Source organism: Drosophila albomicans, chromosome 2R (assembly GCF_009650485.2).
Source record: "Drosophila albomicans strain 15112-1751.03 chromosome 2R, ASM965048v2, whole genome shotgun sequence".
Classification (NCBI taxonomy): Eukaryota; Metazoa; Arthropoda; class Insecta; order Diptera; family Drosophilidae; genus Drosophila; species Drosophila albomicans.
The window spans coordinates 12,521,872-12,544,079 of record NC_047631.2 but is presented as its reverse complement, the minus strand read 5'-3'; the positions used below and the strand labels follow the sequence as shown (position 1 = coordinate 12,544,079).

Here is a 22,208-nt window from a genome sequence, read left to right as displayed (position 1 = left end):
CAAAAAAAAACAGAAACAAAGCAAAGCAGAAACAACTGAAAATCGTATCAATTGAAACCAGTTTCGATGTCGTCGTTGTTAACACATGTTGGCCGGGTCGATTGTCCAGACATATAAATTTTCAAATGCCAGCAGCAGGAACTGCAAATGGGAACTGGAACTTGAGTAGGCTTTGGCTTTAAGGTCGCATATGACTTTCGAGTTTAGTGTAATTTCTAGCAGACTGAAAACAATTTAGCTAGGCTCATTTTTATTTCGTAACGTCAATGAGCAGTAAGTAAACAGAAAAAAAATTTCGTAAAATTCAAGTGGTTGCACAATGTCCAACCTTCAAGATGTACCGCTCGCAGAGCCAGAGAATATACCACCGCCCACAGAGCAACAGAATGTGACTGGCAACAAAAGCAATTCGCTGAAGCGCTTCTTCAAGATGGGCAAAAAGTCCGCTTCCAGCCAGGACATCAATGCCGATGCCTGCGAAGTGGTGGTGGAGGATCAGGAGGGCATCAAAGATCCGGCCAAGCCGCGCACAATTAGCCGCTTGTTGACACGATTGAAGGGCGCCAACAAAACAGGTGATTATATTATGAGGATACACTTTTGACTCTCCATCTCACAGTTAATTCAGGCGACTTGCCAGCTACAGAAGCAACGACTGAGCCCGCATCGGGCTCGAATCCTCCAGTTGTTGAGGAAGTCAGCGAGAGGGTAGCGCCAACTCCGAATGCCAAGCCCACATTGAAGACATCGATCTCAAGCTATTGGAAGCTGCTGTTTCATCGCCAGAAGGCAGCAAATCGACAGGGTGCAGATGCAGATGCTGCTGGAGAGCAACCGACAATCGAACCTAAAGAAATGCAACAGCAGCAGCAGAAGTTGGTGCAGCAGGAGCAGCAAACTGATCCCATTAAGGCGGAAGATGCTTACACAGTGACGCCGGCAACATCGAAACAGGATCTCGAAGCAATGGTGCCACAAAAGTTGACCGAACTGAAGACGGCGAGTCACTGCATACCCCAGATTTTGGAGGAGGTGCAAGTGCTTCCAATCTCCGATGAGATTGTCGATCCGACGCTGGAGGAAGCCATTGAAAATTAGGTTGAAAATTTTGCCAACTATGCGAGCAAAAAATAGAAATTAGTTGAATGTTATTTGATTTTGACAAAGCGCTTGCCAACCTTCTGCCCAATTATTGATTACACTTTATCGGAAGACTCTCTTCTCTCTCTCACACACACATAAGCACACACACAACGACGTAACACTTTCACACTAGTTTCATCAGCTGCAGCAGTTAAGCTTTGCATCAAATTGTGAGTGCTTAATAAAGCATTTATCAAGCGTATATCGATTATATTTTACTGCCTACTCAATCCCTTAACTGTTGGTAAACTGATTCCGATTTGCTTTTAGCACAGTTCATAGAGTTCAGTTAAATCTCGTGTTAAAGTGCGAATCGGCTTGGATTTCTCCCCATTGTTTTTGGCCAGGTTAAGAGGTGCTGTCTAAGCCAGACAACTGACAACCCTTCAAGTTTTCACTTTCCACTGAAGCCCTAAAATGAAATGCCATTTTCGAACGAATTCGACTGAATAAGATTTGTAGACTTTTTGAGTTCATTTTTGTAACGTTTTCATTATAAACTCAAGTCAGTACAAACTTTGTAAAAATCGTCTCGGCTGTTGACGCTGATCAAGAATATATATACTTTATAGGGTCGGAGATGTCTTCTTCTACCTGTTACATTTCCTTCCGGCACAAAGTTATAATACCCTTCTACCCTATGGGTAGCGGTTATAAAAACCTGTTATATAATTTAAACCTGAGCTACAATAATAATATTTTATCAAAATACAACTTTAGATTAGATTTTACGGAATTTCATGGAAAACTTATTTGGAATAATAAGTTCGATTTGAACACTTTAAAATAATATGAAAGTACATTTTATAAGTAAATGTATTTAAGGAAAAATAAGAAAACGGAAACATATCAATTTCACATATTAAATTAAAACAATGTAAGGAACATTTCATTTTTTGAGGTATCGAGTTTTTTCACAATTCCCAAAAAATATATTTAATGAATTATTTAATTTAATAAATTATTATATTTATAGGTACAAATATATTTGAAAATTAGAGTATTCATCATTTAATTTCAAATTTAGTTTTCTGGTTTCACTTTTATTTAATTTTCAATGCAATAAAAATTAGGATCTAAATTACACAGGCATTCCAATCTTTAGCTTACCACTTTTATCACAGTATATCCAACTCACGGTATGTTGACAATATCCAAGTCTCCAAAAAGGCAAACCTGTAGCCTTCTGATGGGAAACAGCTGGAAATTATTTACAAACATTACGTGCCAACTGCGCAGAATCGACACGGCAACAAACTGATAAGCAAAGGACTGACTTTGTAAATATTTACCTTTTGCGCCGACCAAAACAAACACTTGTTGAACTGTTGTGTGGGCGTCAAGGGAAAGCACGAAAGGAAAAACTCGCGAGCTGCGAAAATGCGAATGTAAACATGGATTATGCGCATGTCCCAGTTGCAGCTGGTTTTTGCTTTTTCGGCCCGAATGCGGGGTGAGTGTTAATCAGCAGCGAGAAAAGTGGGTCAGTACGCACTCGCCCTCGCCGTATGATGTGAATACAAATACCGCTACACATTGAAAAGAAATAGATACAAACTAAATCTATTTAATGAATACTGGTACAGAAATAAAATTAAAATATTTAAATGTGTTGCTTAATCTAAAATACTCTTAAAATGCTACTTTAATAACTGAATGTCAAAGCAAAAAGCAACAGGGTCGCCGGGCGCATCCAACAGATTTTCCAGCTATAGATATTCTTGCACAGATACACACCACAATCCGGGGCACAGTTTAGTTATAGAGATTTTTCTTTGTGGTCAAGGTGCGCAGTAAAAATTGTAAAAAATTGCAAATTTATTGAAAAAACTAACAAATTTCGAGGTAAATTTATGAAAAACACAACAACTAATTCCAGTTTATTAACAGGCATATGAAGTTTTCTACTTATCTATGAAATTTCGTGTAGTTTTTAACATTTTACTTTGGCAGCATCAACTTTGTTGGCTGCCACTGATTACGTAATGTTGAAAACTGCACAATTGATAGATAGCATTTTGTAAATTGTGTAAATCAAATTATTAATAGAATGCGAAGTCCCTCGGCAGCAGTTTCGGCAATGCGAAGGATTTGTCTGATATAATGACTGGCAGCTTTAAGGTGCAACTCATCAACATGGGCACTCGCGCTGCCGCCTGTAAGTATGCCACAGAAGTCTCCGACTCTCGGAGTCTCAAAATCGTTGCGTTTTTTTCCTCTACTTTACAGTTCAGGCAAAACTGAGAGCCCTTCATGAATACCATGTACGCTTATTGCACAACGTCTTACCTGCGCCCTCTGGCGTCGATATTGCTAACAATATCAAATACTTTTCTCAAACTCTATTAAGTAAGTTTCAAATGAAATTGGCACTAGCTTAAATCGGTTCATAATGATTGCAAATTATGAACAATTTTGAACAGCTGTCCTTAAAGATGTGCGCACCTCTCCGCACGAACTTATACGCGATCCTCTCGAAGACCCAACTCGCATGTCTGCCTATCCAAATCTCGAATATGGCAATCTCTATAATGCACTTACTATGCTCATTGATGTGGCACCTTGCATCCAGTATGGACAAATCGGTAAGTAATAAAATTGCTATAATCAATACGGAGAAATAATAATAAATTATTAAATAAATTATCACGTAGTAATAAGTAATTATATATAAATTTAATGGTATCAGTGTAAAGAATTTTAGTAAAGATTGTTATATTTCGATTTTTATTGTAAAAATCTACTTTAATTTGTCTTGTTAGTTTTTCTTATAAAAATATAATTTGCATTTTATTTTGGATATTATAATAAAACTAAAATGTGATAATAAAAATTATTATTATTAGTACTATTATTATTACTAAAGTTGAAATTTTGATTTGTATTATTTCCCAAAAATTATAAAAGCCAACTTTAACTTATATTCTTGATTTTTATTATATAAATTAAATTTTAGTTCCATAGTATTAATTTAAAAATGTATTTAATAATTCTATTGTTTACTTTCAGTATATGTAAATATTATTAAATATTATTATTTAGATATTATAATAAAAACTAAGACTGAGCCAGTAAAGGAAAATTAATAATTTTTTCTAGAAAAATCATCAGATTATAATCATAATAACTAGTAATACTAATTATTGTATAAAAATAATAATAATGAATTCAACCTTTATTTCAGTCTTCGGCAAAGCTCTACTACAATGTCTTAGCTGCATTCTACCCTTTCTTGACAAGGATCTTATTGATAATCTACCCTATCTAGTCAGCTCTACTATATCTGTACTACCGCCAGCCTTGCATCAGGACATTGTCAATGCGCTGTGCTACTATATCTTACCATTTACTATAAGTACGTATTGTGCATATTGTGTATAACAGTACAAACTGTGCTAATTTCAATTATAAAATTTACTAGCACGTCGCAGCGCCGATGAGCAAGAATGCCAAGCTTGCCAGTCAGTCTCTTCAGTCATCATGATGGTCCTGCAGTATTCTAAAAACCCAGGTTAAGATCTTAATATATAGATATAATATAATAGATATAGCTAAAGTAATATAATGCATTTCCAGCCCATCACTGTCAGCTTTTAGAGTGTCTGATGACGTTGAAGCACAACGTGGTCAAGGATATTCTCTGTGTGGTCGCCTATGGCACAGCTGTCTCTCGCTCCTCGGCTGCCAAGCTGCTCTTCTACTATTGGCCCGCCTTCGATGCCAATCTCTTTGATCGGAAGGTGCTACTCTCAAAACTAACGAGTAAGTATTAAATAAGTTAAGAATCATTATTTTCTGGACTTAATCCTTAATCCTTAGACATATGTTATATTTTTAGATCGTAATTTTTCACCCTACGTAATTTCAATTCCTTTATATAAAGCATTAACTCAATTAGATATAATTCTTTATTTATAACCAAACCACCATTAAACCCAAACAATTGTTCCATTATCGTTTATAGTTAAATCTTAAAATTAATGAAAATTAATATAGGAATTCATTATTATTTATGATTTTTTTATTTTAATAGGAGGGTTGCTATATATATTTCTGGCCTACATCACTTTTAGCCATATTAGGACCAATTGGCATTTTCCCAAAAAAAGTTTGGACTAACTCGTAACTAAGAACCTTTAATTCTCAGACTTCTTATACGGAACGTTTTTAGAGTTTTCAATCAAACTGTATTAAATTTGTTAAAATCAAGATTAATATTAGAATTATTTGCTATACTTATTAAACATTATAAGCATAGAATTCCCTTGTGTACTAATAAATATTTTTGTTCATTTTAGACGACCTGGTGCCCTTCACCTGTCAGCGTGAGCATTGCCCCAATGCCGGCAATGCTGAGGCAGCCAAAGTGTGCTACGATCATAGCATCAGCATTACCTACGCCCCCGACTGTCCTCCTCCACTCTATCTGTGCATTGAGTGCGCCAATGAGATACATCGCGAGCATGCGAATCTCGAGTTTGGCGACATTCTTCATCCCATGCAGCAGGTGTCGATGGTGTGCGAGAACAAAAACTGTCGCTCGAATGAGAAGTCCGCCTTCTCCATTTGTTTCTCCACCGAATGCGCCAGCTACAATGGCAATCATCCCATACGCTATTGTGGCCAGTGTCACAGCAATCGTCACAACTCTCGACGCGGTGGGGATCATGTGGTGCATCGCAGTTTGCAGCCAGCCTGGCAAATGGATCCAGAGATGCAGATGCACATGGTCGAGTCTGTGGTCAGTTTGCTGCGCGAGGCGAAGCCATTAAATTTTGAGCCCGGCAAGGAGTCCTCCTCAGATGCCAAGAAGAATGGCCATGCTCTCACACCCGACAACATTTCTCTCGAGGAGCGACAGATGCTGGGCCGCTATGGCATTTGGCTGCTCGTCGGTCGCTGTACACCAACTGCGGACACACCTGTCGAGGTGCTGGGCAGAATTCTGAGCATGCTCTTTCACTGGTTTCATGTCACAGCCTACTCTTACGACGGTGAGTAGAAGTAGTTATCTTTTGACTACTAATTCGTTCTAATTTCAACTTCAACAACAGCTGCTGGTCAGATTGAAAGCACTATTGAGAAGCTTAAGGTGGATCATGTATGCAACTGGCTAAAGGAGATCTGTCGCATTCACTACAACGTCTTCATCTCCTGCTTGCTGCCGCATCCTCCGGAATACGCACGAGTTGGTGGCCACTGGGAGACACTCGCCTCCCGAACCAGCCACCTCAAGGAAGGACTGCAGCGTCTGATCTGTCTGGTACCCTATGAAGTGATCACCTCAGAAATCTGGGACTATGTGATGCCACATTGGATGGAGGCCATAACGAATGATGTGGCCGAAAAGGAGCTGAATGAACTGAAGATTGTGCTGAGCAAAATACTCGATCCCGAAATGTCGCCTCTGGGTTTCGATGCCAAGACCATGTACAATTTTGTGGCCATTCGCTTTGAGAAGACAACGGCCAAGGTACAACAGCAGGCGCTGCACTGGCTGCAGATACTCACCAAGCTGGAGATACTCATACCGCTGGTACAACTCTTTGCCATGTTTGGCGACGGAGTGCGCATCATGAAGTACGGCATACAGCATGAATTGATGCGCGAGAAGGAGAAGGATCCACAGGTGCAGCAGCAGCAGGCCAAGGCACCCAAGACGCCGTGCAAGGAGAGCAAGGCGGAGATGGCCAATCCACCCAGACGCAGCTCCATTTGTAAGTAGTCGAAGTAATTGGCCAAAGTCATCCATTAAATGAATATTCTCTCTTCCAGCACCTGTTGTCGAAGATGACTCTGGAAATACTTCAGCTATTTCAGATGATGAGGCACCTACAAATCGTCACACGGAATTCTCCACTGATGCCGAGCATAATCTAACCTGTTGCATTCTCATGCTGGATATTCTGCTCAAGCAAATGGAACTCCAGGATGTAGAGCAGCACATGGGCATTCACACCAGTGTCTGCGAGAATGTCTCACGTCTCATCAAATGCATGGTAACTGCTGCTCGTGTTGGTCTCAGCAGCCATGTCTGTGCTCTCAAGGTGAGTTAACCCACACAGGGTAAAAATTGTTCTATATTAAAAAAAAACTATGGGAAAGTGAAACAGAGAAGAACAATTTTGAAATCATATAATAAAATAATTCGTAAAATAATTCTAGTCTGACCAGTCTTGAACTAAACTTGTTCTTAAAAACTAATCAATGGGAATAGTTTAAAATGGATAATCACAAACATAAAAAAAAGAATAACCTTTCCACTTTTTACTTCATATTTAGTTGCGATTACTAATTAGAATTTTTATATACTGTAACACTTTTTTAGTGATTACATTAAAATTTGATTTGGATTGAAGTACTGTAAGAAAAGAATAACAACATTTTTATGACTGAATTTTTGAAAAAAAAACACAACAATATTTTGTTACAAATACATTTTAAGAATGAAAACTAATGTCAATACTTTTTAATATTGAAAATTTCTAAGACTCAAAAACTTAATTCTACTCATTAGAGTATTTGCTGAGTAAAGACTTCACATTTCTTCCTCTTTCAGGTGGCAGAGTGTGCATATTGCGAGGCATCCACGATGTGGCATCAATTGTCCACCAAGCTGGTTGAGTTCATGGCACCCCTGAATCCTGTTAGGCCACCAGATGTAAGTTAAATTGTGTTATTATATATGAGTGATATGCTCACATTGATCTTAGGTGCCTATTGAGGACATCATCGAGGAGGAGAAATCGTCACGCAAGTCGCCGCCGGAATCGGATAAAGAGAAGACCCGAGAACGTGATGTTTCCTTGTCCATGGCACCATTGCCCATTCCCTTGGGTCCACTTGGAGGCTTTGCAGGTAAGACTGAATATTTCCTTGATTTTCCCACCCATTTAGTTTGATTTGATAAAATATTCGAATTCGGATGATAAATATCTATCGAAAAAGTCGTCAAAGTTAAAGCTCCCCTCAACCCACCCGTTATAAATAAAAATACAAAATACTTGTAACTAACCACCGTAAAAGTAATGCAGTGAAAGTCACCCAACTTTTGTAGCTAAAGTAGCATCATTGGCCAAACTATAAATATAGTATATATTGAGGGCCAATGAATGGTATGACGCCCTTCGAAGGGGGCGTCCCTTGTATACATTCAATTAACTTAGACTTAAAGCCACGTTTAAAGCGCATACCAAAAACAAAAAACAAAAAAACAAACGAACATTGTTCCTAGTTACCTTTAAACTGCACCTGCTATGCTCTGTAAACAATTTGCATATATAAACAGTCCCTGAAAACCTGAAAACTAGACCCAGAAGACCCCCTCCAACCGCAACCGCAACCCGAAACAATTACTTAACCCAGTTTAAACAAGATCGAGACTAAAACTCCAGCCACACTTGAAACATATCAACAAGAACAACAATAAATTGATGAGATTAAAACTGCGTGTGAAACGCATAAATTCCAAAAGTAATCGCATTTAAACATTTTCCATTTAAACTAATTTGGCTTTAATTTATATGTCTATCTCTTGCTATTTAACTATTTCTATCTCTCTCTCTGTCTCTACATAAATATATATATATATATCTGTATCTGTATCTGTATATCTTTCTCTCTCTCTATCTCTAACATATTCAACGCGTCTACTGTATAACTAACTAACTCGCTCGCTCGCTCGCTGTCTCGCTCGCACACGCACTTTTCTCGCGCGTACCAACTGTCTGTCTATCACTGTCACACACTGTCTATCGGATCTATCGACCCGATGAATTAATAACCCAACCAACTCTTGCTATTCTTATATACAATTCAACAAATAACAATTAACAATTAACAATAACAAACGAACGCCAACTACTATCATCAAAAATACTAAAAAAAAACTTATATATATACTATCTATCAATCATTATCAGATATCTTTAAGCTAGATCAATTCTTTTCAGACGATGGAAAAATTATTATAATGGCAGGTGATGCACCCAAAAGCAAATTTTTCATTCGTTAAAGAAAAAAAACCAAAAACAAAAACAAATTCTACAAAATTACTCACAACTTAAAATAATCAATCAAAAATTCACATAACATTCTTAACATTTTGTTAATCAGTTCGAAAAGCATTTCGTTACAAATTCAAATTCAACTTTCAATACTTTAATCACAAGAAAAGACATCCACAAACTATCATCCACCTCAGCAACACCACCAACAAAAACAAAAACAGAAACAGACTCTCGACACTCCACCTCTAACTCTACTATATCTCTGTTTAGCTTTCTAGAATACATATGATTTAGCATATAACAGCTTTAATATACTTACATACATTATAGATGAACGTAGTAGTGATAACTGCCCCATTTGATCCATTTAGTTGAATATTATCTTTCGGTTCGGTATTCTCGCATCTCTTCACACAAATGCGTTCTCCACAAAAACACAACAGCAACAACAACTACTCGTACTCCAGTAGCCAGCGTACCTTGAATATACATTTTCGTTGATCTATCATTTTTTTCGAAAAGAATATTTTCTATAGGAAATCGCATTCTTTATTCCATACTTGTCTGTGAGTGTCCTCAGTTTGTTTCCAGATCTCGAGAAATATTTTATTTGGTGGAAATATTATATAATCTAATCTTACTTAATTAAAATAATATAATATTAGGCTAATTTACTTTACTTTACTTCAAATATACTTAAATCTGAACTGAATTTGAACTGAACACACTCACAGACTGAGCCCCTCAATTGGAAATAGAACATTTGTTGAAAATTCTATACCTGCATGTCACATTTTTCAGTGAATTTTTGGAAAACTCCATGATCAATGCCATTTGAATGACCTTTCTAGGATTTATACTTATGTGTATGAACTTGGTTGCATGCCCCATTAGTTGAATGCAATGCGTTATCTTGTCCACTTAAACGATTTCGATTTCATTTCTAGCAAAAGTTCAATAACCAAAATCTGTTTGCCAGATTCAAGCAATTACTAATCTTAACTATATATAACCTTGATACTCATACTTACTTTTCTCTCTATCAAGGTCCTGTCCCTGTGGCCGTACCGCAACCTGAACCGCACTCCGTGGGCGGAGTGCTCGTCCATATGCCCCACGTCTGTTCCGTATGTATTTCGATTTTGAATATTCGTATAAACATTAGAATTCTCTATTATATATATTAACTTCTTTGGTTACGAACACTTGAATACACACAAACACACACACTCAAGACCAATATTCAATATCAAAATAATAATAACAAATAAACCAAATATATTATGCGTTTAAGTAGGTATCTTGAATAATGAAACACACCCCATATATACAACTATACCAATATATATATCGATATACATTTTTTATAAATATCCAAATAATTTATTACAGCAACATAACAATACAGATTTCAAATGAAAATTCAGTTGACTTCGGTTCATTTCATATTCGAATTTCAAATTTCCAATTTATGATTTCGATAAGCAAAAAAAAAACGCAAACGCAAACCAATCAATTTCCAAAAGCAACGTTCAAAAATTCTACAAAATTTTTCATTTTTTCATATATTTTTTATAGAATAACGAAAATGGGCATTCAGTTGATAATAATGAATTGAGAAAAGTTCACGCCACAGACGAGGTACTTTGTGCATTCATTAACAAAAACCAAAAAAAAAACAAAAAAAACAAAAACAAATACAACGTGCTACAAACAGTTTCTTTTTAATATTAGTTGTATTATTATTTGGCTGATTAAGCAAACGAAACCATCATATAATTCGATAATCGTATTCGACTATTTCAATTTTTCCATTTTGTTTCAATTATTAATCTAATTTTTTTTATATATTGTACTCTTCGTGTTAAATGTATATAAATTGTACAGCGTGTTTTCTCATATTTTTATTTTGCTTACTAAAATTCGTCCTACATTCATTTTATATTCTTTTTCATTCTAATAATTATAAGTCAAAACTGAACATTTAGTGTGATGTTTAGCAGCTTTTCAACAAATAGAGAAAATAGCGTTTTGTTAATTCAAGTGTCAAATTTTAAAATAGAATAGTCTCATTCGGAATGCCGAAGATTTAATACTCTTGCAGATAGATTTAATGAGCGAATTTTAATTTATGCTAAACTTAAAGCAAAGAAATATATATTATATGTAAGATTTCCGATTGCTAGTTGTTTATATTAATATAATATATTAACTCTAAGCTCTTCATAAAATTTTTATAAATATTATTAAGAACCCATCTGCAAGTTTATACAAATTCTAGCTTCTGTTGTAAATTATTTTAAATTAGTATATTTTCGACTTATTTAAGGTGTTTTAGCAGATCAACTAGAAAACGTCGTGAATTCAATAAATAGATGTTTTGTAGTTGAATTTCTAGGTTATACAATTTTAGGCTGGTGAATCAAATTTCAAGTGTTAGCTTCAAATTTCTAGATTTATTAAATTTTGTTCTTTTAAATTTCAAGTTTTCCTTTCACTCCCGTGTCTCAAAGTATCTTGTATGTGTGTGAATATAAATTGCGAAGTACTCGTACATGCAAACGGAAAGATCGTAATTGAAAATTAATAACAATATTTAATACTTATCTTATGTGTACATTTTATTTGAATATTACTCTCCACATTTATCCATCATACATATGTAAATATTACCTTAATTTATTCAATACTCTTTCAACACGTAAATCAACGTTTTTAATTACCTTCCCCCATTTGATTTGTGATCATTGTTGATGAGCATGTTCCGTGTACCAAGCACCGTCACAATTATTTAAAAAGTCCACCAAAAAAAAAAAAAAAGAAATCAATAACAATTGTACAATAATACCGTTAATGCACAAATACTCGTACCTTAACAATTTTATGCAATTCTTACATGTTTTTATGTCAATTATTTATGTACATTATTATACAAAACCAAAAAATACAAAATGATATAATGATAATGGATGTGTAAGTTGAAGCGTGCAAATTGATTGCATTTGTCTCCATGTGTACTAAATGTGTGAAGAATGTAATCTCAGCCGTACACCTAATGTAAAATAACGTGTAAATATGCCGTAAACATGTTGCAAATTGTCCGCCATGGATAGTGTAAACGATGCTTCGCCGCAATGTAAATCCCCTTTGCTATCTAATCCAGATCATGACGGCAACGGTTGAAACAGTTTCAGAGCAACTCGATCTGGCCTCCATATTGCCCACAGATCGTGCCATCGCTCGTTCCATCACGCTCTCCGATGCAGATGTTGGCAGTGCCAATGTCAGCGTAACCAAGGCCTCGGTGATGGGCGAGAATGGTGCCAATGGCAGCAATGGCGGGGAGAATGGCAGCGGATCGGATGAAGACGAGGAGGAGGAGGATAGCGATGATTTCTGGCATACTTCGGTGGGCAAGTTCAAATTTACGCTCGATCAGTTGCCACAACCACTGCAGTACATTCACCAACTGCTAACGGTACGTATGCGTAATATCTAAAAATGTTTTTTATTGTGCATTTTATTAATAAAAGAATCTACTTAAATAAAATAAATTTAAATTGCCTTTAATAAAATTATTATTATTTGAAAAAAGAGAGACAAAATTCTATTTATATTTCATTTTAGTTCTCTAAAACATTATTACTAATAAAAAAAAAAGAAACAAAATTGATGTTGATAAAAAGAATTAAGATTATTTTTTATATTGAAGTGCATTTTAAGTATTTCGTTTCAACATTATATATTTAACGCCAACTATATTATAAAATTAAGGTAGAATGCAATGATATGAACATAGAAGGTTAAATTAATGCAAATGTTTTTAAGCACAAAGGTTTATTAAATATAAAATATATTTAGTCTGCGATTCATTAATAAATAATATTAAATAAGAAATGTTATTTTCATATATCCAAGAAATAAACGTGATGAATATTTTGTCTAATAGCAAAGTATATGTTATTTATTATGATTTGTACCCTATTTTCTCCTCTATAAATATGGTATTTTTAAATTACATTGAATTACTTTCTTCTTTTCTATAGGAAATACCAACTATCAAGAAACCGGAGATACTTTACTATGTGTTGCAGTGCCTGAAGACGATGGCGCTGCATGGCGATGCTTTGGCAAAGGCGGCGAGGGAACAAAGGGGCTTCTTCATCTGGTGCCAGGAGAATTTGTTGATCAAAAAGTGAGTAGCAATTTTATGCAAATGCGAATATAAATATTTGTATTGCTCTTTAGTTTGTGGGAGCTGTGCAATGCGGAGCACTCGCACATTTGTCAGGTGTGCGTGCCGCTGCTGCTGCATTGCATCACGCTGCCGCTGGGCTCGGATGTGTTCTGGCGCGTGGTGCAGGAGGCCTTCCACGATGTGGATTGGCGGGTACGCTTCACGGCAGTGGAACGAGTAACCGTGATTACACGTTTTATGGATTCGACACCGCTGCGCTCTGAGGTGGGACTGCAAACGGCATTGGCGACCGCCTTCTGTCATCTGATTGCCAGCATGGATGACATCAATGTGTATGTGGCGCAGCGGGCGACTCTCTATATCGGAACCATACATGATACGGCAATACGGTCACTGCTCTTCTGCTTGGAATCGCAATTCGATCTCTTCATTGTCGATCGACCCGTGGTCCTGCAATCTGTCTATCAGCTGCACAACTCTCTCTCCGATCGCAAAATGCTCGGCTGGGAGTTCTTCCTGAATCGCTTCGATACGCTCTTCGTCGAGGCACAAATCAATCTAGAGAAATGTGGCGATATTTCATATTTGCGCGATCTCCGCAACTCCGACAATGGCAGCGAAGCGCTCTCGGCCAAAATATTGAAAGCACGCGAGGCGCTCAGTCAGTCGGACACCAGCGGTAGCATGGCCAAAACATTGAGCGCCTCCTTTGGCACCAAGTGGCCCTATAAACGGACCATGTCCGCGCCAGCCAGCATGGCACCACGCCAGGATTCCAAGTTCGGTGAGTACAACATTCAATGTAGCACAGAAAAAAAGTGTTAAAATCAAGGAAAACGATATTGAATTATGCGGAGACCACGTCAATTTAAGATAAATTCTAAATTCTTATATCAAACGATACCTGAAAGCTTGGTTGCGATCACTTAATCAAGAAATGATTTGGCTAAAAAACTGGCTGCTGTTGTCGGGACATAAATGCTTTGATTGACAAGCTGGTATATTTCGTATACTATGGTATATTTTAAATGTAGTAGTAAATAAATAGTTAAAGTATATTTCAGTATATTTTCGCTATATTTTAATGATGTATTGATGATGTATTATCACTGTTTTGCTTTGATCGATCGGTTATATCGACTTTACTTGTTTAAAGATAGAAAAGTTCTCAAATTCAAGATCTTTATTCAAGATTTTAGTACATAATCTTTCTTTGTATATTAATCAATTGAAAATGTATTTATTTTTGTGATTTACAGCCGTGCCGGAGAAAGAGAAGATCTACAGTCGCCAAGTGTCGGCACCCATATTGAAGCGGAAGACCTCGCGCTTTGGATTGGGTCAGTTCCTAGGGAGTAGTAGTGGCAATCAAAATGCCAGCACAGCTAGTCATAGTGTCGCCACAACTAGTAATCCATTGCATACACGCTCTAAAGCCGCCCTGCCACCGCCCCCCTGTCCCATACACCATGCCCCGCCACACAACACTGCGTTTACCTATCACCACCATCCACATCCACATCATCATCCGCATTCACATCCACATCCGTATACACACGCGACACACCATCCCCACACACACACTTACACTCACACACATCCGCATTCACACACAGCTGGTAGTAGTGCACAAGTAGCGACGTTTGCCTCGGCTCATAGTCAAAGTCACCAGTATTTAGTGCATTGCGTACCGCCTAGTCATCACAGTCCAATGCCCACGCTGCAGGAGGCCGAGACCTTGCTGCGCTCCCAGGCTGCCCAGCAGCCCTTTCAGCCCTCGACTAACGCCACAACTTCCACAACGATCACTTCGAGTTCCATGCAACCAGCAACAGTCGCAACAGCAGTAGCAGCAACAACCACAGCGACAGTGACTACCAATGCAACTAGTACAACAAGTGCTGCTGGCATGCCAACAACAGCATCCTCGACATCGGGCCACACCTTTGCCACCTCCCTACATTCCCATTTCCAAAAGCATCCCTCGGCACCAAATCTGTTGCCGCCACAGCCAATGGTGACTGCACCCAGTCCCAGTCCCTCGGCACTGGCCTTTCCCATGCATTGCACTTGTGATGTCGCTCCGCATTCGCATTCCAATGCCGCCGCCGCCGCTGGCACCACGGGCAGCACCACGGCCAATCCAGGTAGGTTGTAGAGCATGTGTGTCCGACAACCAATCTCTATCGATGTTGAATTCATTTGATTTATTTGTGTTATCTGTTCCTTGCTCTCTGTTGTCCAACCCTTCTCCAACAGCTGTAAATGTTCAATAATGTTTATTTTATCATTTTGCAATATTTAAATTATCACAGCTCGTTTAATTAATTTATTACTAATTTATTGAAATACATTCCAGAATTTGGAAGCTTCTTAAAGCACAATTCTCAATTAAATATCCACAAGTCTTGGTAAAGATTAAGCCTTCGATTTTTCAGCTTTCAGCTTTTCTTCAGCTACGAAACTCTCAAATCAAAATCTTTTTTCAATTTTAAATATTATATAATTCAATTTGTTCTTCCCTTGCGCACGTTTAAATTTTAATTTTGAAAATATCTATAATATTAATGATTTTTTAATTACTTACAAGTATTTTATTAACTTTAGTTAAAATGATTCGAATTTATAAATTTTATAAATTACTTACTTATGGGCACTGCATGACTTAAACTTTTCAATCCAGCTCTTAAAACCAATTTCTTAACCGGTCTATAACCGTTGCGACTATAACTATAACCATGCGACTAATCTTAACCGATATGCGTATCGTGTTTGGTGTAAGTGTCCCTTGAACTAAAAGCCTACTCAGAAAGTTTAGGAATTTCTGAAAACAGGACATCCTTTAACTTATCTATTCTTTATTTAGTACATACATTTTTGGTTCTCTTTGAAATGTTTGTATAAATGTTAAATGTGATTTTTGAATTTAGCCGATCGATGTTGATAAATGTAACATTATTGCTTTCCACACACACAAAATCAAAATCATTTTACGTGTACCCTTCCGAACTGGTATGTATGCTCTCTGAACATCTATTGTGAACGTATCATCGTATAATCTATAAATGTCTCTCTCTCTCTCTCTGTAACTCTCCTACTCTTTCTTGACCCACAACAAAAACAACTCTAAACTCTCCAAAACTTTACAAAACAACACCCTGTGTATATACAAATTTTCGTACATACAAAATATACACACAAGCAGTATATATACATCCAATTATATATACTATATCTGTATCAATCAATTTCAATCTATTTGTGCAATTGGCATGTGGCTGTAAGAAAAACAAAAACCAAAATCCAAAAAAAAAGAAAATCATGAATCGGTGTTTTTCCCTTTGGCATATAAGCAAATATAAATCACGTCGGTAGAGTCTAATAATCTGTACTATATCCTCTTTAGATGGACACATCCATTCGCTGGGCGGACTTAACGATGATAATCTTATCGGTCTACTAAGTCGCATTACGGAACTGGAGGAATCGGATCGAGAGACAATTCATTTGCTAGTCTTTATGCTGATGCAGTTCATGTCACGTACAGATCAGGCATTCCCATCGGAGGATAAACCCGTGACCAGGACTCAGAATATCGTGTTGAAAGCATTTGTTCTTGCTCTTGGGACACAATCAAATCGACAAGACCTTCCACACCACGCCCGATTCATTGCGGTAATATAAATCAGACCGAAAGCTTTTTGCAGTTATTGAAATTTTCTACTCTTTACAGTGTTTCCGCTGTCTTCAATGCTTTCTTGGCCAATCTGCCACAAGTTCTGGATCAGAATCATTTGATTGGAGGTCTAATCTTGCCCTCGGTCATGCAGATCATTCTGTATGCTCCCAATCCCACCCACACTTCGGGGGAATCCTATCAGAATATCGTCTTCAACTATTCTCTGTGGCATCTGGAGCAATACCCGCGACGCAATTGGCTCTTTACGCTGCTCGTTGTACTCTACAAGTATTCCTACACCCAGCCACCCTTGAGCGGATATGTCATCTCGGCCATACGCATGATTATGAACAGTCTGCGTGGACATTTTCATCAGTGTCGACGCATTCCCACAACTACCATACTGGACATTCAAGGTGTGGGTGGTGCAGCTAGGTCGCGCGATGTCAGCCAACCTTCGCTTGGCACAGATCCCGATGATAAGGAGGCCAGCCCACCGGCCAGTCCCATGTTTCCATCCGAAGGCACCAGCGCTGCCTCCAAGAGCAAGGGACAAAACGTGGCCTTCACACCAAAGCTGCAGCACGCATTCCGTAAATACAACGATTCCAGTTTGGATGCCGATGAAACCGAATCCGAATTGGTGGCCATACCCGAGAGCGATCTCTCGGACAGTACTCTTCACGGCAGCAGTGCTCCGGTAGGAAGAAAGTTCTTAAATCATTTGACTTTCTAACAACTGGGTTTACTTTGCAGGGCTCCTTCGATGACACCATTCATTTTGAGGACATTCTGCCCACTGCTAAGATGGAACTCCGCAATCGACGCACCGTGGAATACACCGAGGAGGTAAGTTTCATCATGCTTATACGGGGATGACGCTGCTTATACGTAATATAATATATACGTTATATTACGTATACGCAGCGACATCCACGTTTTTGTTTGATATCCAGTTTTGGTATGCGAAGACTGATTTTCATTAGGATGACCGGAAATTTAATAATTATTATTATGAAATGCACTTCAAGAGCTAAAGCACAACTTGGATGCAGATCGATAGACATGTTTTAAAATAATTCGAATAATAAGCTTTTTGTTAGGAATACTTTGTAATATTACTTTTAGTTCTAATTAAAGGTTATGTTCATTTATGAGAAGAAGGAATTTTGTGCATATTTATATATGGAAAATGTATATTTAGAAAATATTCAAATATTCAATGGCCCTATAAAATCTAAAGCGATGATCTAATTATTTTCGAAATTTTAAATTTATCAAAGAAAATAAATATTAATTCTAAAGCAATATTTTGTACTATAGTAGATACTTGTTTAAATTTTAAATTCGTTTTATATTAAAAGGAACTATTAAAATTAATCCTTTTCTTACCTTTTTATTCACAGAAGTCCAGCAAGTCGCTAAAGTCAATGATCACTACCAAAACCGGAGATACGTATACGACCAAGATCAAGGGCAGCACCAGCGAATCCGTGAGCACCACCGTGGTGACAACACACACACGTCACAGTCTGCAAGAAGGTGTTCGCATGATTGTCACACCTCTGGTCGGACCGGAGACTACAGAGACAGCCATCGTGAGTCCTCCAGTGGACGTTCATCGTGCGGTGACCGTGCGCAACAAGTCGCTGGAGAATGCCGCCGCCTCTACATCGAAAATGTTTGCAGCCATTGCCACGAATCATCTCAAAGCGTTGGGTGCACTCCAGGATATGCCCGCAGCCACCACAGCTGCTGCTAGCGTGTCCAGCAAACCCGGCTCGAGCAGCGGCAGCGGCAGTCGCTCGACTAATGGCGGCACAGTTGCTCCAGCGGTAACAACCAAACCCATTGGACGCCACAAGACGATTGTGGAGTGCAGCGCGGGCACATCGAGCTCCTCGGCCGACGAAGCTCGTCGCGAGAAGAAGTCGCAAACCAAGTCGTTGCGACGCACAGATAAAACTTATGGTTCACCCGATTCGCCACTCTCCAAGATGAGCGTCATGCCCAATCCTAGGGATGAAGTCGATGCTGGTCTGCTGCCGCCGCCCAAGAGCATTGCTGCTCTCGAGATACCAACGCCAGAGCGTCTACTGCCCATTGGCACTCAGGACACAGTGGCCACATTAGTGGAGCGTGTGCGCGATGGACTCAATCTACCGGACATCAGTCACCTGAAGCAGGACAGTCTGGATGTATCGGAGAGCACCAAGGACGATGTGACAGCCAGCAGTCGCAACAATTCGCCACGTCGCCTGATCAAGCAGGTTGCCCTAGAATCGCCACCTAATCCCAATGCAGCTGCTGCAGCCGCTTCAACGGATGCGCAGACGCAAGCGTCTTCGCAGGCACAATCGCAAGCTCAGCCTGATTTGCACACTTCCATACTGAAGAATGTCACCCAGGATCTGAAGCAGACTTCAGCGGACCGTCCAACAAATGCCGCAGGACCTTCAGCCACATCGAACAGCATTAAGCGTCCGCGCCAGAAACTTGCGCCCTTCAATGTGGACACCAATGCCATACCAGATATACGCTCTCGCTATGCTGGCTCCTGGCCACCGCCGCCTTTCCAGCCAGCTGAGGAGCACGACGAGGACGGTGATGAGGCCACCGATATGCCCAATGGTCACACCACTCACGCAGCCAATCATGCACCACGTGGGGTAAATAAAATGTCCTTCAAATTTAGCTAAATTTAATTCTTTATTTCTTCTGCAGAGCTCTCGACGTGTCGGCGACTATACCATCGTGGAACGCTGCTCGGATTGTGGCGCAGTCATAGAGGAATACACGGATGAAGAGATTGGCATCTTGATTGTCATTCTAGGCACCTTTATACATCGCGAACCTGCCATGGCAGCTCCCTTTTTGCCCGAGGTGCTCACCATCTCATCGCGGTAGGTTCAAATAGAAAAATTCCCCAACTGCTGCTGACTCTCTTCACTTTTTACAGCATCTGCTTGAGTGGCACTCATGCCTGGCAGGGTGAGAATGGTCTGCCACTGGCCAGCAGTGCCCAGGCTGTAGCTCTCCAATTCATACGCTGTGTGCTACATCAGCTGGCGCCCAATGGCATCTTCTTGCAGGTCTTCCAAACTCAAATGAAAAGTGAGTACAGTAGGCCAACTTCAGTCAAAGATTTGTCCCTCAATTATTGACTTCTCCTGCAGTCAAGATACGCCACAATCACTTCCGCAGCATTGCCAAGGCGCTGCAGGACTTCCAGGATCTAAATGCCACCAGTCCCATCTACATGGTTTGCGAGTCATTGACCTCTAAGAAGGCTTTGCCTATTGATCAGCTGCCCGTCATCTTCCGCAACATGGCCGAGTATCTGCAGTGTGTGCCCGCCGAGGCGGGAGTTGGACTCGCCGTCTGGTCACAAGCAATGCAGGCCATGGAATCGCTACTGCGCCAGGTCATCGTAATCATGCCCAGCCTAAGCAATGCCGAGTATATGCTCGATCTCATTGCGGCCACATTGCGGTTGAATTGCGTGCCTAAAACACTGCTGGATCCCTACTCCAAAATCATGGCCTATTGTGTGCAGCACACGAATCTGGAATATCAAACCCTCTACGATTTGTGCACGTTGAATACACGCTCCTTTAACAAGGATCGCGACAAGAATTTGCTATGCCGTCAGATGATCTTTGAGTTTGTGCAGGCTTTGAAGTTCAAGTCCAATATACCCGATCATAATCTGCTCATGATTATCGGCTTTGTGCTGCTCGATGCAGGCGGTACTCTTCCACCTGGAGCTCTGCCTGGCCTACCAGATGCGGCGCCCGTGCTGACCACCAATGCAGCGGATTGCTTGCGTACATATATCAACGATGTCATTGATTTTCTTGCCGATTTCCATACGCTGAGCAAAATCAAGGTGAGTAAGCAAGAGTCTCTATTTTTTTCCATTGGAAAGTAAGCTACATCTTTGCAGAATTTCAAGAACGGACAGTCGAGCAATGGATTGGGTGAAGACACCTTGGGTGGCGTGCTAAAAGGCGCTGTGGCGCAGTATCTGGCTTTGGAAATGTCGCGTGGCAACTCGCGGGACAACAAAGCCGTCGCTCGCTATCTTCCCTGGCTCAACAATGCCCCCTCCTCGCTGCAACAGGGGTAAGCTTGAAGCACAATGAAATGATGCTTATCTCTAATTAATAATTGTTTGCTTACAGTCCCAAGGAGTTTACCGAGTGTGTGGGTCACATGCGTCTGCTTTCCTGGCTGCTACTTGGCTCCCTCACCCACATGGCATTGATGCAGCGTCGCCAGGAGACACAAACGTTGCCACCTCCAGTGCCACCAAATGTTGCACCTGGCCAAGGACAACCGCCGGCAGCCACTGTGCATTATCAGCATCAGGGCGTCACTTATTCCCAACCAGTGCCGCAGGAAGCTTCTTGTCACATTGCCGATCACATTCAGGTCATATTCGCTGGCTTTGCCGAGCAATCCAAGACATCTGTGCTGCACATGTCGTCGTTATTCCATGCCTTTACGCTGTGCCAACTGTGGACCGTCTATCTGGAGCAGATGGCGCACAACACCAACAGCAATGCCGAGGGCAGCACGTTGGGTGTGCTCTTTGAGTTCTGGACCAAAGTGACACCTTGTATACTCCAGTTGGTCTCACATGCTAAACCGGCAAACAAGGATATGCATGCCCAGTCCAGTGTTGATTTCCAAACGCAAAGTGCCAATTCAAAGCTGTCCGAGATGGTTAATTTGCACTTCCTCAGCCTGCTCGAAGCACTGAAGGAGACCAATTCGACGGTGCTGGGCAAATTATTGCCCATGTGGAGCACTGTGCTCTCGTCGCAGACACAGCTCTCGGATACGCTACATGTGCGGTTGCAGAATGTGCGGGACTATGCGCCGGATTATGAGGAGTTGCAGACTAACAAATCGGAGGCGCTGCTCAAGTGGTTGCAGCGTCTGCAATTCAAGATGGGACAAATAGAGCTGCAAGCCTCAACAGCGACACAGTTTTACTCCATTTAAATTACAGCATAGTATCGTATTTGCCTTAGAGCCAAAACCACATAGAATCTACATGTTATCGATGTTGTAATCTGCGTTACGAAAATATAGACAATTTAAAATGTTAATTGGAATGTTTGACACTTGAATTAATGATTTAAGAAATTCCTTTGCATTTGGTTGGACAGTG

General features: G+C 39.7%; 2 protein-coding genes across 2 annotated transcripts; both read left to right on the top strand.

The window, feature by feature from the left end:
- The first annotated feature begins 239 nt into the window (after positions 1-239).
- Positions 240-1,356, top strand: LOC117576117 (uncharacterized). Its single transcript, XM_034260675.2, has 2 exons — positions 240-575; positions 629-1,356. The coding sequence occupies exons 1-2, from the start codon at positions 320-322 to the stop codon at positions 1,096-1,098; spliced, it is 726 nt and encodes a 241-aa protein (XP_034116566.1). The 5' UTR covers positions 240-319; the 3' UTR covers positions 1,099-1,356.
- A 1,532-nt stretch (positions 1,357-2,888) lies between these two features.
- Positions 2,889-22,144, top strand: LOC117573631 (protein unc-79 homolog). Its single transcript, XM_034256933.2, is given in 29 exon segments — positions 2,889-2,988; positions 3,193-3,301; positions 3,373-3,492; positions 3,567-3,728; positions 4,328-4,498; positions 4,565-4,654; positions 4,720-4,905; positions 5,442-6,137; positions 6,198-6,860; positions 6,919-7,190; positions 7,703-7,804; positions 7,857-8,001; positions 9,066-9,122; positions 10,200-10,279; positions 10,731-10,793; positions 12,316-12,630; positions 13,199-13,347; positions 13,401-14,134; positions 14,610-15,497; positions 16,757-16,953; positions 16,955-17,025; positions 17,084-17,729; positions 17,786-17,878; positions 18,436-19,698; positions 19,754-19,932; positions 19,989-20,143; positions 20,206-20,918; positions 20,976-21,154; positions 21,214-22,144. Coding segments are annotated over 28 exon segments (9,270 nt in total). The 5' UTR covers positions 2,889-2,988; positions 3,193-3,246; the 3' UTR covers positions 22,040-22,144.
- The last annotated feature ends 64 nt before the right edge of the window (positions 22,145-22,208 follow it).